This window comes from Lepidothrix coronata, unplaced genomic scaffold (genome assembly GCF_001604755.1).
Source record: "Lepidothrix coronata isolate B3197 unplaced genomic scaffold, Lepidothrix_coronata-1.0 Scaffold122, whole genome shotgun sequence".
NCBI classification, from domain to species: Eukaryota; Metazoa; Chordata; class Aves; order Passeriformes; family Pipridae; genus Lepidothrix; species Lepidothrix coronata.
In genome coordinates, this window is record NW_016690302.1 from 2,254,188 (window position 1) to 2,268,540 (window position 14,353).

A 14,353-nucleotide genomic window follows, 5' to 3' on the forward strand; every position below is an offset into this window, starting at 1 on the left:
GCTGCGTTTTTGTTGCAGCCCATTTATAAACAGAGATGGTTTCATGTTAATATTTGACAGTAACTTATATGTACATAAAATAACACGTTTATTTTTGATGCTGACGTTTGCACAGGAGCATTTTACTCTGTTATAACCTTGTTTGTGACTTTCTGCAGAAAACGAGAGTTAACAAGAAATCCACGAGCTTTGTTTTGTAACTTTTTTTAAAGAATAAAATGCTCTGACTACAGACTGTGACTGAGGGTTTAGTTTGACTTTGTTTTGCCTTCAACTGATATTTGATTCAATTTATATGGGGTCCTTGTTGCCTAATTGTTATTTCTGGAAACACCTTCTTCAAAAGGTCCAGAAGCTTAAATTTATAAGGGCCAAATCATGGGAAGAGTTTTGCTTCCAGACAGGGAGGTGGAATCCTCCCAGCCAAGTACCAACATGGTTTTGAAAGCCTCAGTTTTGCTTGATTTGCTTAATACTGGTCTCAGTGTACTAGAAAAACCACTGCATCTTGTAACATAATTTCCAGAAGGAGCCAAGTTTGGGAGAAAGGATCAAATCCTCTGTCCAAAGGTCCCAGCAGGACCAGAGATCAAGTGGTGACATCTTGTCTCGTGCTCAGATTGGGCACAGGAGGGATGTGCCAACACAGAAGACAGGGATGGGGAAAAATCTGCTTCCCACCTGCTGGTGCCACCTTTAGTAGGATCAAATGGTTTCTGTGGGAGCCCAGGAACAGGGATCAGGTGTGGAGGGAGCTCAGCTCACTCTCTGCTGAGGGTGGGGATCAATTTTCAGCTTAGCAGGTTCCTCTTTATTACAGAACATCCCTCAGCCCTGCTGCAGTTGGGAAATCACCTCCCAAATTCCGCACTGGGGTCATCCCTCCGTGCCTGTGATGTCAGTGCTGAAATATGTGGAGCTCTCACACCTGAGCTGGGCTTTTCCAAAAAATCGAGGCCCAAAAGGGGGTCAGTCGTGCTCAGAATCACATGAGCACATTTTATTCACATGACATATTCAAATCACATATTTATTCACACGACTGTGAATAAATCCAGTGCCAGCTCCCTGCTCCAGTGCCAGGCTGGGCTCTGCTGGCCCCCAGAGCTTGTTGCTGGAGCAGAACAAGCTGCTGAAGGGCACCAGCAGATAAGAACAGCCCTCTGGGGCAGCAAAGCCCCAGAGTTCAGGTGTCCCAGCGACGATTCCACGACGAATCTCCCCGTGCAGGAATGGTTTTTATGCTGCAGTTCTGGGGGTAATTAGGCACCAGCATCCCAGCAGTGACTTCTTTGCTTCTCCAGCTGCTGCTTGACCGTTCTGAGGCAATTTTGGAGCTGCTGAGCTCATTTTTACCTGGGGGTGAACCCACGTAGCCACAGGGGGAGAGATAAGCGAAGGATCCCAGGTATTCAGTGAAGACCTTTAGTCTTTCAGGCAGAACTCCTGTGGCCCTTGTTTGACACAGGCAAGCAGTGTCACTGTCACCCACAGGCAGCAGGACAGAGAGCTGCTGTCAGGAGCTGATCATGTTGATAAAATCATGAATATATCCCTTGTGAGGTCACCAGTAAAACATTTGTCCTGGCACCACTGAGCTAAAACTCCAAGGACAAGAACCCTCCTGCTGGGGCAAAGTCCTCAGTCCCAGACTTTCCAAGATATTTCAGCATTTAATCCTCATTAACTAAAGGAAAAGAGTCTTTTGGAGAGCTGGGCTTCTGCAGTCACGTTTCAGTCTTGAGTGTGTTTATCCTTGGGAAGCTGTGTGAGGTTTTTTTAGCCAGGAAATAGCCAGGGAGGGGCAGTGGGAGTCAGTGAGAGGGTGGGAGCAAGCCAAGTATCTCCCAAACCCTGTGCTTATAAATTTACTGGAATATCACGCAGCTCTCCTTCCATAAATGCCTTAAAAATTACTGTAATGCTCCTATTTAACTCCTATTTAACTCCTCCACTGAGTTAATGAGCCTACCTGGATTCATTAATTGGGATCTATTTGTCCCTCCAGAGGAAAACAGAATTTATCCCACAATTTCCCTTTCTCCACTTGTTTTCCACACTGGGCAGGACAGAAACCACGAGGCCAGGCCAGTCTTGTCTTTTTTATTTTATTTGTCCTTCTTATTTTATTTTTTTCTGCCACAGACACACGGGATGGGAGAGCCCAAGGAGGGGGGAAAGGGTGGTCCATGTGCAGAAGGGATATTTCCATGGAGTGCAAGGTCTCCTGGGACAGAGTCAGGATCAAGGATTAACTGATTCAGGAGCTCAGGAGGCACCAGTGGGTGGGTTGGGGCAGGGGGGTGACCTGAGCCCTGTCAACCTTTACCCCAAAGCAGCCTGAAATCCCATCCTCACAAGACAAGAGTCACAGAAACCCAAACCAAAAATGCAGAGTATTCGTGTGGCATTCCAGGCTACTCAGCTGCCACACAGCTCAGCCCGTGGGCTGCAGAGGGAAAGGGAAACAGGTTAAAAGGGGGGTTTCCAGCTCCAGTTAATACAGGCAGCAAGGCAAGAAACCCTACATCAATAAATCAAGCAGAGGAGGAGGAGGGAAGGAGTTTATCTAGATTTTTATTGACAGTGCTTCAAGAGACCATAGAAGAGAAGGGAAGGGAGGAAGGGGGGGGAAAAAAGGCAGACACCACAGCAACAGTTTTAAAATTGTACAAAGATAATAACATAGAGAATATCTGGTTCCATGGTTACAGTTCAGTACAGGCTGTGTAGGGAAAGGGGGGGGGATTAAAAAACCTGTTACAAAGTTGTACCGAAAGCAGGCAAGTGAAGGGAGGAGGTTAATAAGGTTACAGCTTTATTTACAGCAAGTGGCACAGCCCCGGGGCCACCAACCACTCTGAGCAGCTCTGGCCTGGCTACAGGACTCCTTTGTCCCTGCAGGACTCCTTTGTCCCTGTGCTGTTGGGAGAGGAAGGTTTGGGAGCCCCGGGAAGGGGCTGCCAGGAGGGCGACCCTGCGGAAGGAAAGGCTGGAGCAATTCCCGGGATCCAGCACCCCCAGGGCGGGGAATCCACACCAACACTGCGTGCTGTGGGATGGGTGGAAGTCAACTGAGAGGTCCACAGAGCCATGGACAACCTGAGGGATGCCACAGGTCACCTATGGGAGCAGGAGGACACGGAACCCAAACGTGCCCTGTCCTGGCCCCCGCGGGGAGGAAGGTGCTCAGTGCTGGGTTTGTGGAGCAAATGCTCCTGCTCCAGAAATCCTCTCTGCCCATCCCAACTGCTGCACTGGGAGCACTCGTGGTCCTCCTCGTGCCTTGGGAATTCCCCTGGCTCCAACCCTTTGGCTCCTGGTTCCCTCCCCACAACCATTCTCTGCCCTGTCTTCCCACCAGCACAGCTCAGGACGGGTGTGACCCCAGCCCAAATTCCCAGCAGGGTGTGACCCCAGCCCAAATTCCCAGCAGGCAGACTGCTGTGAGCCCTGTTCCTATGGAAACAGCGCTCCTGTATTTTGGAATCTCAAAAAAAAAAACAAACAAACAACCAAAAACCACCCCAAAAAGGTGTTTGTCCAGAACTCCCCCTCTCCCTTCTGCTGCTCAGTCCCTCCTTCCCACGCCCCCCTCTCCATGTGACAGCCCCACACTCACACACACTTCACGGGGGTGTTTGTCACCAGCTAAGCCGCGGTTGAATGTCACCTTTCAGCCTGTTTTGTCTTTGGTTGAAAGCAAGAATGCTCGGGCAGTGAGGGGACACGTGGGCTGGGGACAGCCCAGGGGCCTGGCAGGGACCAGCCACGTCGTGGCCACTGGACAGGGAGTTCATCAGTGCATTTCTTTAGGAGGTCCTGGGGGGTTTTTTCTTGCATAAATAACGGCCAGTTTTGCTGCTCTGAGATGTTTACTGATCTAGTTCTTCAAAAAATCATCTGTTCAACCCTCTCTTCAAACCTGCAGGATCATCCACTCAGTGACCTCAGAGGTCTCTTCCAACCTCAGTGATTTTATTTTACACTCATCACAGCCTCAGCTTCTCCTATTTCTTTTTTTTGTTGTTGTTAAAGACATTCTTTAAATGCCTTTAAATTCTTCCAATTCCAGTTTTTCCCCCCCTCACTCCCCACTGCAGGGACCATCTCAGAGACAGCAACATTAAAATAACCTGAGGCTTCCCTGGATGAGAGGGAACACAAGAGGGGATCGTTTCAACTTGCCAGCAACCCTGAACTCATCCCACCTGGAATCAGGGACGTGTGTGGCAAGACCCCAAAGATTCAAACCTACCTGTCCAGGCACTTGGTTAAAGGGTTGGGTCAAATAAAAGCGAGGACAGGTAGAGAAATATTCACCCAGATGGTCAAAAACTCAAAGGATGAAGGATCCATGTGAAGTTTTGGGCCATGCCTGGCACGTTGCTTTCTAGACAAAGGCAAATCTCCTCGTGTTTATCTGTGGTTGCAACCAAGTCACCGTCAGAGAGAGAAAACAAACCTGCCCTCTTTGAAAAGAAACGAGAGTGGGGGGGAAAAAGAGCAATTCTGGCATTGAAATGTCTCAAAACAACAGAAATCCAGCTGTTCTGGAAGCAGGGAAACGAGAAAACACTGGATTTCTGGTTTCCCTGGAGCCTGGTGAGCCGTTTCCTTCGCTGAAAGCAAAATTTTCTGTCCAGCTTCCCCACTCTCCCCTGCAAACTTTGAAAGGCACACACACACACACACACACCCCAAGCCAAAAAATAAAAAAAAACAAATCAAAGAAACACAGAAAACATCGAGAAGTGCCTCCTTAGCATGTTTTTTTTTTTCCTGGAGAACTTAATTTTGTTTTGGAAACTGCGGGATGTACTCGAGTGTTGGGTTTATATTTCGAAGTTGAAGCATTTAATGCCTCACGATCTCTATAATGAAAACAGAAGAGAAAGGGGAGGAAGGGGAGGGGGAAAAGAAAGGGGAATTGTGGGGGGAGGAGGGGAAAAAAGGCAGGTTTTGAAAAATATTCCCTAACAACGCTACAAAAAAAAATCCTGACATTAAATACAGACCAACTGTATTGAATAAAAATTGCACTAGTCCTCTGGGCACATCAATAATAAATTAAATACTTAACAATTTCACTGATTAAAAAAGACAGCACAAAACCCATAACAAAAGAACATAAAACCCCCCAATACTGTAATGTAGGAAAAGTGCACAAAGTTGCTTTATACATTGAATCTAAATAAAGTACCAATACATGTTAAATAGATAAATTGTCTTGCAGGACACTGCTTTTTGCATCAGTATTTACATTTTGCTTTAACTTCATGTACTTCAGCAGTGAGTCTGAGCTTCAAAGGACCGAACTGTACATGATTTTTTTGGATGTTCCCACGAAATAAAAACGACCCAAAGTGGAAGCCACAGTTCTCCCGGGCTTACAGAAAGGATCAGTTTTGTATTTCTATAACTTCTCCTAAAAAGCTGGGAAAAAAAACCCGATTGGGGTGTTTTAAGTCGCTGTACATGTAAAAAAAAACCCAACCATTGCTGGAACAAAGATCCATGAGCAGAGCAAGGACCATGGCAGTGGTGAAACAGTTATTTCACTCTGGAGATCTTTGAGGTACCCTGAAGGATGCCAGCTCGGATTCAGCGTGGGAAGGGCACGACTTGAGGGCACATCAGCACCAAAAAAAAAAAGTCTGGATCGATGCAGGTCAGTATAAAACAGGATAGAGCTGGAGAGAGGATTCACTGCAGGGAATCTCTCAGCCCCTACCCCAGAAGCAGAGCGAGCTCGTGGCTGGGTGAGGGTTGTGTAGAGCACTCCAAGTGCTCAGGGGGATGGCAGGATGTCACCCTGAGCATGGCACAGTCCTGAAGGGCACTGCTGGGTGGGGGACAGGCTCAGCACCACTGGCCACTGGCAGCCAAGCCCAGCCCAGGACAGGGAGGGCTACAAGGCTTTGCTCCCCCGTGATTTCCAGCCTGCAGGTTTGCTCCTGGCCACACTCAGACTGAACTGCAGCACCTCCAGCAGCTGCAGAGCAAAGGGGTGCAGCTGCCAGGGAAGGGAGGGACACACGAGTGAAGGCACCACCCTGCTCGGGAGGGGGGGAAATAACTGGAACTTGAGGTGGTTTGGATCAGAAAGAAGCCAAATCCCAACGGAAATGAGTGAAAGATGAAGCTCCTCGAGCATGGAAAGTGGTAACCTCTGGATCCTGCACGAGAAACACGGAGGGAAGAGATGCTACACCCTCACATGGGGGGCAGGAGGATGTTTAACCCAGGGCACGGTCAGTGCAAGCTGAGGGGGACCAAGAAGTGGCACTGCCACACACGGGGCATGTCTGCCTGCCTTTGGCATCACTCACCCAGCTCCTGCCTGCAGTGAGCCCTCTCCATCCAGGGGTGACTCCAGAGTCACCCCTGGGAGCTACAGTCAAGTCCCTGCTCCCAGCTGTCCCTGAACCGGGGATTTACACATCCCAGCTCCTGAAGTGCAGCAAGGATGGCATCTTGTGCCATGCTGCTCTATCCCACACGTGGTCCTGAGTCACTCCTGAGGGTGCCAGAGCTGGGCAGAGCTGGGCAGAGGATGAACAGACCAAGGGATCTGCCCTCTGCCAGCTGCAGGGCCTGTCCTACAGCTTTCACTCAGGGAAAAGTTCAGAGGGAGCACTGCCTGCTCCAAGACCACAGGATAGTTTCAGACCAGGCATTGAGCAGCTAAGAAGGGAGAATTTTCATTTTCCAAGACTGCTGGAAGGAGATTGTTCCTTATTTCGGGAATATGAAAGGCCCTGGGGGCAGATTTTGCACTGCAGAGCCCCCCGGACCATTCCAGACTCAGACACTGGGATCAGAACCAGGACCACTCCAGGACCATTCCAGATTCAAACACTGAGAGCAGAACTGAGCCCTTGGGACTCATCCCAAAGCTCCAGCGGGAATGAGAAAGCAACAGGACAAAGATATGGACCTCCAGATCCAGATTGCACAGCCAGGAAACTGCTCTGGCTGCAGGAAAACTTGGGACAGCACTTTCCTAAGGAAGCAGGGACTGTCCCTTGAACTGAGAGGACCCTACAAGAGACTGAGTGGAGTTTATTGATCCACCTGCAGCTCTGTGGGTGGACACCGAGTGCTGCTGGTTCAGTCTCTGAGGGCCCATTTAGAGCAACAGAAACAAAACCTAAAAAGGTTTCCCCCCCCACCCAGGGGTTTGAGCCACTGAGGGGTGAGCAGGGCAGCAGCCAGGCTGCAAAAACTGTGAAGTCAAACGTGCAGTGGATGAGAAACAAGATGGTTTTGTATCACTGCTGATGGAATGCAGGAGGACGGGGAAGTCTGACTGGGATTCTTGCTTTTCTCGCAAGCTCCTGATCCCCTCAAAATCCCAGGACAATCCATAAGGCACTACGGCCTGACCCCAGAGCCAGCAGCCTCGGTGCCCAGGCAGGGGACTGTCACCCACAAGTCCTGACAAACTCTGATGCCAATTGCAGTTGGGGAGGTTGGGAAGAGGCTCTTCCAGCAGCACAGCTCAGCTCCCAGCCAGAGGACACCAGTGGTACCTGTGCTCTGCCAGCCCTCCCAAGACAGGATGACAGAGCTCCAGCAGCTCTGCAGAGACACAGACCATCGACACAGCAACAAAGTGCTCTGAGCAGATCCACATTCCCTCACTCCAGCCAAGAATAACACGAGGAAAAGGAAAGGAACACCGAGAAGATTCTGCTGGTCACCGGAACCGGGGAACTCCAGAGCCCCTGGGCCAGCTGCTGAGACGCTCCGGCATGCAGGGGGTGAGCACAGAGGGAACACATGCAAGTGGAATTCTCCTTCCCAGGGGTGCTGCCAGAAAATCTGAGGTGACCAGGACACAAACTGAGCTGAAGTCCAACTGCAGGCGCGGCCATGGCGGGGGCTGGACGTGGCTTCTCTTCCCTGACACAAAGCCCATCGCCGGCGACAAGCTTCTCCCGGCCTCCAAAAAATCAGCACTGCTGCTTCCACAACACTGTGCACTTTGCATCTTGGCCCAGGAAGCAGGGAGCTATGGCTTTGACCAGCTAAACCACCGAGGGCAAAAAAAAACAATAAGGGGAGGGTGGCTGGTTTAGTCCTGAGAGCAGTGAAGGTGAGGAGCCGTCGCTCTCAGCCCTACCCCTCTGTGCCTTCTGGAGCAAAACGTCTCTGCCCCACAGAGCAGCCTGTTCCTGACTCAGAGGTCATCTCTGAAGTTTTCTAAACTGCTGGTCACGCTGCCAGGACCCAGAGCTCCACGCCAGGATCCCTCCCAAGCCAACTGTTCAGACAAGAACTCAGCGCCCTGAGGCAGAGACGGCTTCGTCTGATTGTGTTCTTGGTGGGTTTCTCCTGATGAGAGAAGGTTTCCTTTTCCTTTTCTCTTTTCTTCTCTTTTTTTTTTTGTTTTTTGTTTTTTTTTTTTTTTTTTTTTTTTTTCTCTTTTTTTTTTTGTCTCCTTTTATTTTTAACGCTAAACTCTCCTCCCACACTTCTCACACACTCAAGTCCACGTGCCACGGTCTGTAGTCATGCCCTGGGAGTCTCCTACACAAAAAACCAACCATCCAGTAGTCAAGCATGAGAACTTAATGCTCAACAGGAAAAGACCCCCTTGTCCTTCCTGTGTGCAGCTCAACCTATATGTGCAGGCATCAAAAACAGACCAATCTGCAAGGAACACCAATATACCAAGGATGGGGCTTCTCAGGGCTTCTGGAAAACTTCAGCCCAACTTCAAGACAGCAGAGGGGACACGGGGGAGTTGTCACTAACACTCGTCTATATTAAGGCTGATGAACTCCTGGATGCACTTCCTGTACTGCAGCTCAGTGGGGCTGTTGCTGGGATATTGCCCTGGTTGTCCAAAGGGACCCTCTGCTTCCCGCATTTCCTCGTTCATCCGAGCCAGACGCAGCCTGGAGTGGGACAGAGAGAGCACAGGCAGAGAGAGGTTTGGTTATTCCTTCCCTGGTGGCACTGTTCCTGATCCGAGCTCAGCCATGACCTCTTTTCAAGGTGAATATGAAATAATCTAAAGCAGGGAACTAAAATATCACATTTTTTTGAAGGCCCAGTGCCGTGTCCTTTGCACACCCAATTGGGAGTATACAAGATAATTTAACTGAGGAGATGCACTGAAGCTAAAAAGATTAACACATCCAGCAGTTTCAGTTTCCAAAAAATACCAAAATTCACACAGATTCACTGGTGGTATTTCCACGGGGGGTGTGATTAATTCTAGTGTCTTCCTCTTAAGAAAGATTATGCTATATTTTCCAGCATTTTCTTTCTGATTGTGCATTGAAATGTATCCCAGTGACCCTTGGATTTCTGGCAGACCCATTTCTCTCACAGCCAGAGGTCAAAATTTATTGAGGGCTCAGGTGAGTGCAGTGCTGTGTACTGGGAGAACCAGCAAACAGAACCAGAAGCAGCTCTGGGGCCACTCTAAAGCTTCAGCTGACAGTGAAAAGGCACTGGAACACCAGAGTTATCTCAATCTGTGGGTGCCACTCCAGAGGGGCCGCGGGGGAGCGACACAAGGCTCTGAAAGCGGCACGTTTTGCCCTCTGAACTCGCTGTACAGCATCCTAAAGACTCCAAAGGAAAAACCAGGGATGAGCCAAGAGTGGCCTGGTGTTTTGAGTGCCAGGCTGGTTGACTGTGTGAGCAGTGGCAGCCCTGGTAGCACTCACAGGGTGACGATGTCTGCGTTGGCCGCCTGCACCGCGATGCTCAGCGGGTCCTGCCCGTCGCCGTCCACCGCGTGCTGGTTGGCCCCTCTCTTCAGGAACAGGCACACCTGGCTGCAGGAGGGACAGGAAGGGACCATCAGAGCAGAAATTCCAGCTCCCCCACCCCTCAAAGGTGCGGGCAGAGCACGCTGTCCTTCCACAGGCAGGCACAGCTTCGCTTGGGCTGGTCTGAATCGGGAAACGCCGCCGTGGCATGGAGAGAGGAGTGGGTGTGCAGGGACACAGCTACCCCCTATCCATCATCAGGGAGGCAATTATCCATTGGATAATCCTGGGGCAGCCACAGCTTCTCTGGGCAACCCGTGCCAGGGCCTGACCACCCTCACAGGGAACAATTTCTTCCTGATATCTCATCTAACCCTCCCCTCTGTCAGGGTTCACGTTGCTGATATGATATAAAAGGCACGCTTTGCAAACCACCAATTCCCCAAAAACCAGCTCCTGCGCCCACCTCACCCCTGGCTCTTGGTGTTAACGCTGGATCCTGATCCCAGGGGGATGGAGAACGTCCCAGGAAGGTGCAGAGCACTCACCCAGTGTGCCCCAGGTACGTGGCGTGGTGCAGGGGGGCCCGGCCTCGGCTGTCTCTTTGGTTCACGTCTGCCCCGTTCTGCAGCAGGAATTCACAGGCTATCAAGGAGCCCTGGCAAGGAAAAGAGGAATTTTTGCATATATCCCAGCCAGGAGCACTGGGAGGATGCACAAGGACATACCAGGCCGTGGTCAGTGCACTCCAAACTAGAGCCAGGACCTCACAACGTACCCCCTTCACAGCTTGAATCAGAGGAGTTTTGTTCTCATCCTCGTCGTTCACCCAGTTGATCTCAGCACTGTGGGCGAGCGCTTCTGCCATGAGGGGCAGATTTCGGGCTTGTGCTGCCTTGTAGATCAACAAGCCAGGGTGCAGCTCCCTCAGGTCCTCCAAGTCAGATGCCTCCTGTTCGATCTCTGCCTCCCCGCTGGACTCCTCGGACACCTCGCACTCTGAGAGGCAGGAAAGGGTGGAGAGAGATGAGCCAAAAAGCTTCACACTTCCAATTTCTCATGTTCCCTGTTGTTCCTGACACCAGACAGCCTTGATATCCCTCCTGCCTCAGTTGCCACCCCAGTTCCCTCTGTGACACCTGATGCCTAAAAGCAGAAAAATAATTACCTGGACTATTTTTGAGAATTAAAAGGCAAAAAGCACTTCTTAGCTGCGACACTGAAGGGCACACAAAAATATTTTGCCCACACCAATTGCACAGAAGACATGCTTTTACAGCCTTATACCATCATCTGATTACAATATTCAGAATCTGATTATAATATTTGGACTTCACCTCAACTGTTACACCCACTTCCAAAACCGTCCCTCCCGTAGCACCAACCTCACCACACCTCTCAAATTTGAGCTGCTGGTCCCAAAAGGACCATCTCTTCACCTTCTTTGTCTTCCTCCTCTTCTCCTCTGGCCCTTCTGAGATGGTTTAAAAGGTCTGACTACTCGTCTCAAGGGTTCTGTCCCTCACACCCACCTTCCTCGGTCACGCTGTCCACCACGGAGCCGAACACCAGGATGTCGGTGCTGCCGTCGGTGCTCCCGCCCAGCCCGCTGTCACTGCTCAGACCTGCGGGGCCAACAGAACACAAACCAAGCCCATTTTAATACCCAGGGCCCTGCAGAACCCGGCCCAGCCGAGACCACGGGGAGGGGACGGGGCTGTGCAGGCCGTCACACGCACGAGGGACGGGGCACTGCTCTCCCACTCAGCCCCCCGAGGAAAAACTGCAAAGCCTTATGGTGTCCGTGTGTCCCCACGCTGCCCTTCATGCAGGGATGCTCCAGCACTGCCCTGGCACTGTGGGCTGCTGAGGGCTGCAATCCATGAGGGACGCCGTGACGGAGGCTGGAGCGGAGCAGCAGCAGAGACAGCTTTGCTTTGCAGCAGGTTTGGGGGGTGTCACCAGCAAACAAAGACACCCCTGGGCTTTCACCACTGGGCAGCTCGGTGTCACCACTGGGCAGCTCGGTGTCCACTCTATCCCTGCTCTCCCCAGAGCTTTGCACTTGTCACTGGGCACTTCCTTTGATTGGCCATGGCTGGGCCAAACCGCGTCAGCCGTGGGATGTGTATCCTGGGCAAACTCTTAAAGGATCTTCCACCTTCCCTCTGCCCACAGTGCTTCCCAAATTCCCTGCTTAGCCAGTGAATGTTACAAGAACAACTGACTGCATCCCAGAAATGGAGTCGGGAATCGTTGAATCGTGGAATGGTTTGGGTTGGAAGGGACCTTAAAGCTCATCAGTCCCACCCCCTGCCACGGGCAGGGAGACCTTCCACTAGCCCAGGTTGCTCCAAGCCCCATCCAGCCTGGCCTTGGACAATCCCAGGGATGGAAGTGAAGAGATGAAGCAACTTGGCCAAGGACACACAATGTGTCAGTGGCAGAGAGACTTTCTCCCTTTCCCAGCTCACACCCAAAAGCAGCCAAGAAAACAACAGGAAGGAAGGAAGAAGCACATCCAAGAATTGCTCCTGCAGGAAAAGGGATGGCACATCACCTTTGTCCTGAGGGATGCCTGGCCAACTTTGGGAATTCTGCCTGGATTCACCTTCTTGCTGCTTTTAACTTTCTGGCCTGGGAGTGTCTGTCCTCTAAGAACTCCAGAGGTTTAAGTTCCCATGATCTACCCCAAGACTGTGATTTAGGAAGGAAAACAAGGCAGGACTGTGGCTGACAAAGTGTTTCTAAAACAGCTGAGTGGTCTGTGCAAAGAGTAAGAGCAGGGAAGGCTGCAAGAACTACAGATTTGAGCCTTGAAAACCACGGCAGAACAAGGCACCTGAACCTTAAAGGCTCTTGAACTCCCCAGAGCAGCTACAGCAAAGCCCCAGATAAAGAAAGCGGTCCTGAAATCGTGGATCACGAGGAATCCTTCAGCTCTGTCCAAGAGCCAAAGGAGATAAGGAAGCCACAACAGGAAGGGTTTAAAATGGCACATATCACACGTTATCTTTTTTTGGATTTGCTGTCAGAGAAGTGATTGCAGTTTTTAGCAGGAAAAGCAAACACTGCCTGGTGAGAGCGTGCTCTCACCCTGGCACTGCGAGGGAAGTGTGGCTCCAGCAGGGCCACGTGGCTCCAGATTTGCAGCAAGGCAAGAAAGGAGGATCTGGCTCATCTCCCATGGATATTAATACATCAAATTCCCAGTTCTGTTCCCACTGAATCAGTGATGAAATTGCTATTTTTTTCTACGAGAGCAAGATAAGGCTGTTGAGCCTTAACTCTGGAGTTAACTCCAGGACTTAACTCTGGAGTCCTGCATCTCCCAAGTACTGTTTCTGTTGACTAAGAACACTAAATTCCTTGAAACAGGAATAGCCCAAGCCCTGATTCAGGCAAGCACTAAAACACTTTATTCTCTGATTTCAAGAGAGAAGGACTTGGAGGAAAAGCCTGTGAGTTTCTGCTGTGCTGACTCAGGACTGCAAATATTGATTTTAAATTCCTACAACAAGCAAATGAGCCAGGAAGTTCTAATGAGTCCTCGCTCCTGAGCTAAGCACAAAGGACCACATGGCCAGTCTGAGACAGATGGGGAACACTCAATTAGTGCTTCCCAGAGTCAAACAGGTTGGAAAAGATCACCCAGTCCAACCCTTTGACCCAACACCACTCGGTGCCACATCCAGTCTTTCCTTAAACACCTCCAGAGATGTTGATTCCACCTCCCTGGGCAGCCCCTTCCAATGCCCAGTCACTCCTCCTGTGTAGAACTTCTTCCCAATGTCCAGCCTAAACCTCCCCTGGCACAGCTTAAAACCATGCCCACCCGAGATCCCACCTGTGCATGGACAGTCATTCCTTTAAGGAAATAACTGGCAGCCTTAGGAATCCTTCTGCTTTTTGGAAAAGCTGCCCCCAGGTAAAAGGAGGAACTCCAGTCACTTGGCTGAAGGAAAAAAAATCCTTTGGAATGTCGGTGTGGAAAGCAGTGAAATTTTGGGTGTGTGTCTTTTGCTGGCTCTTGGTGTGGAAGCAGTGAAATTTGGGAGTCTCTTTTGCTGGCTCTTGGTGTGGAAGCAGAAATTTGGGAGTCTCTTTTGCTGCTGGCTGCCAGAGCGTCACCTTACCTCCGTCCAGGAGGAACGGAGAACCGCTCCCACCGGGACCAATGCCACTGCCACTGCCACTCCAGGGGCCACCTGCGAGCGGGTGCTGCTCAGGGATGTGGCTGGCACCTAGAGGAAGGTGGACGGAACGTGAGGGGAGGTCATCGGCACCAACACAAAAAAATAAGAAATAAAAATAAAGGAAAAAAATAAAGAAAAAATTGCGTGTGGTAAGATTTGCTGAAAAAAAAACACAAAAAAACAAAGAGGAAAAATGGAAAAAAATGAGGGGACAAACGGGGGAAAATGGAAAAAATGGGGGAATGGAGAAAAATGGGGAAAATGGAAAAAAATGGAAAAATGGAAAAAAATGGGGGAAAATGGAAAATATGGAAAAAATGAGGGAATGGAAGAAAAACGGGGAAAATGGGGGAAAATGGGGGAAAAATAATGGGGAAAAATTATGGGGAAAAATTAATTATGGGGAAAAATTATGGGGAAAAATTA

General features: G+C 50.3%; 1 protein-coding gene across 4 annotated transcripts in view; it reads right to left on the minus strand.

Moving 5' to 3' along the window:
• Window positions 1-2,559: 2,559 nt before the first annotated feature.
• ACAP3 (ArfGAP with coiled-coil, ankyrin repeat and PH domains 3) overlaps window positions 2,560-14,353 on the minus strand; it is an 80,643-nt gene continuing 68,849 nt past the window's right edge. For 2 of the 4 annotated variants that reach the window (XM_017825805.1, XM_017825804.1), the window contains exons 20-25: window positions 13,868-13,975; window positions 11,264-11,356; window positions 10,510-10,730; window positions 10,280-10,389; window positions 9,687-9,797; window positions 2,560-8,906 (exon numbers count right to left, since the gene is read on the minus strand). In XM_017825805.1, the coding sequence (XP_017681294.1) occupies window positions 8,759-8,906; window positions 9,687-9,797; window positions 10,280-10,389; window positions 10,510-10,730; window positions 11,264-11,356; window positions 13,868-13,975 (791 nt within the window). In that variant the 3' untranslated portion in view covers window positions 2,560-8,758. Of the gene's footprint in view, window positions 8,907-9,686; window positions 9,798-10,279; window positions 10,390-10,509; window positions 10,731-11,263; window positions 11,366-13,867; window positions 13,976-14,353 lie in introns of all 4 variants that reach the window. The other 2 variants (XM_017825807.1, XM_017825806.1) reach the window with 2 other exon arrangements.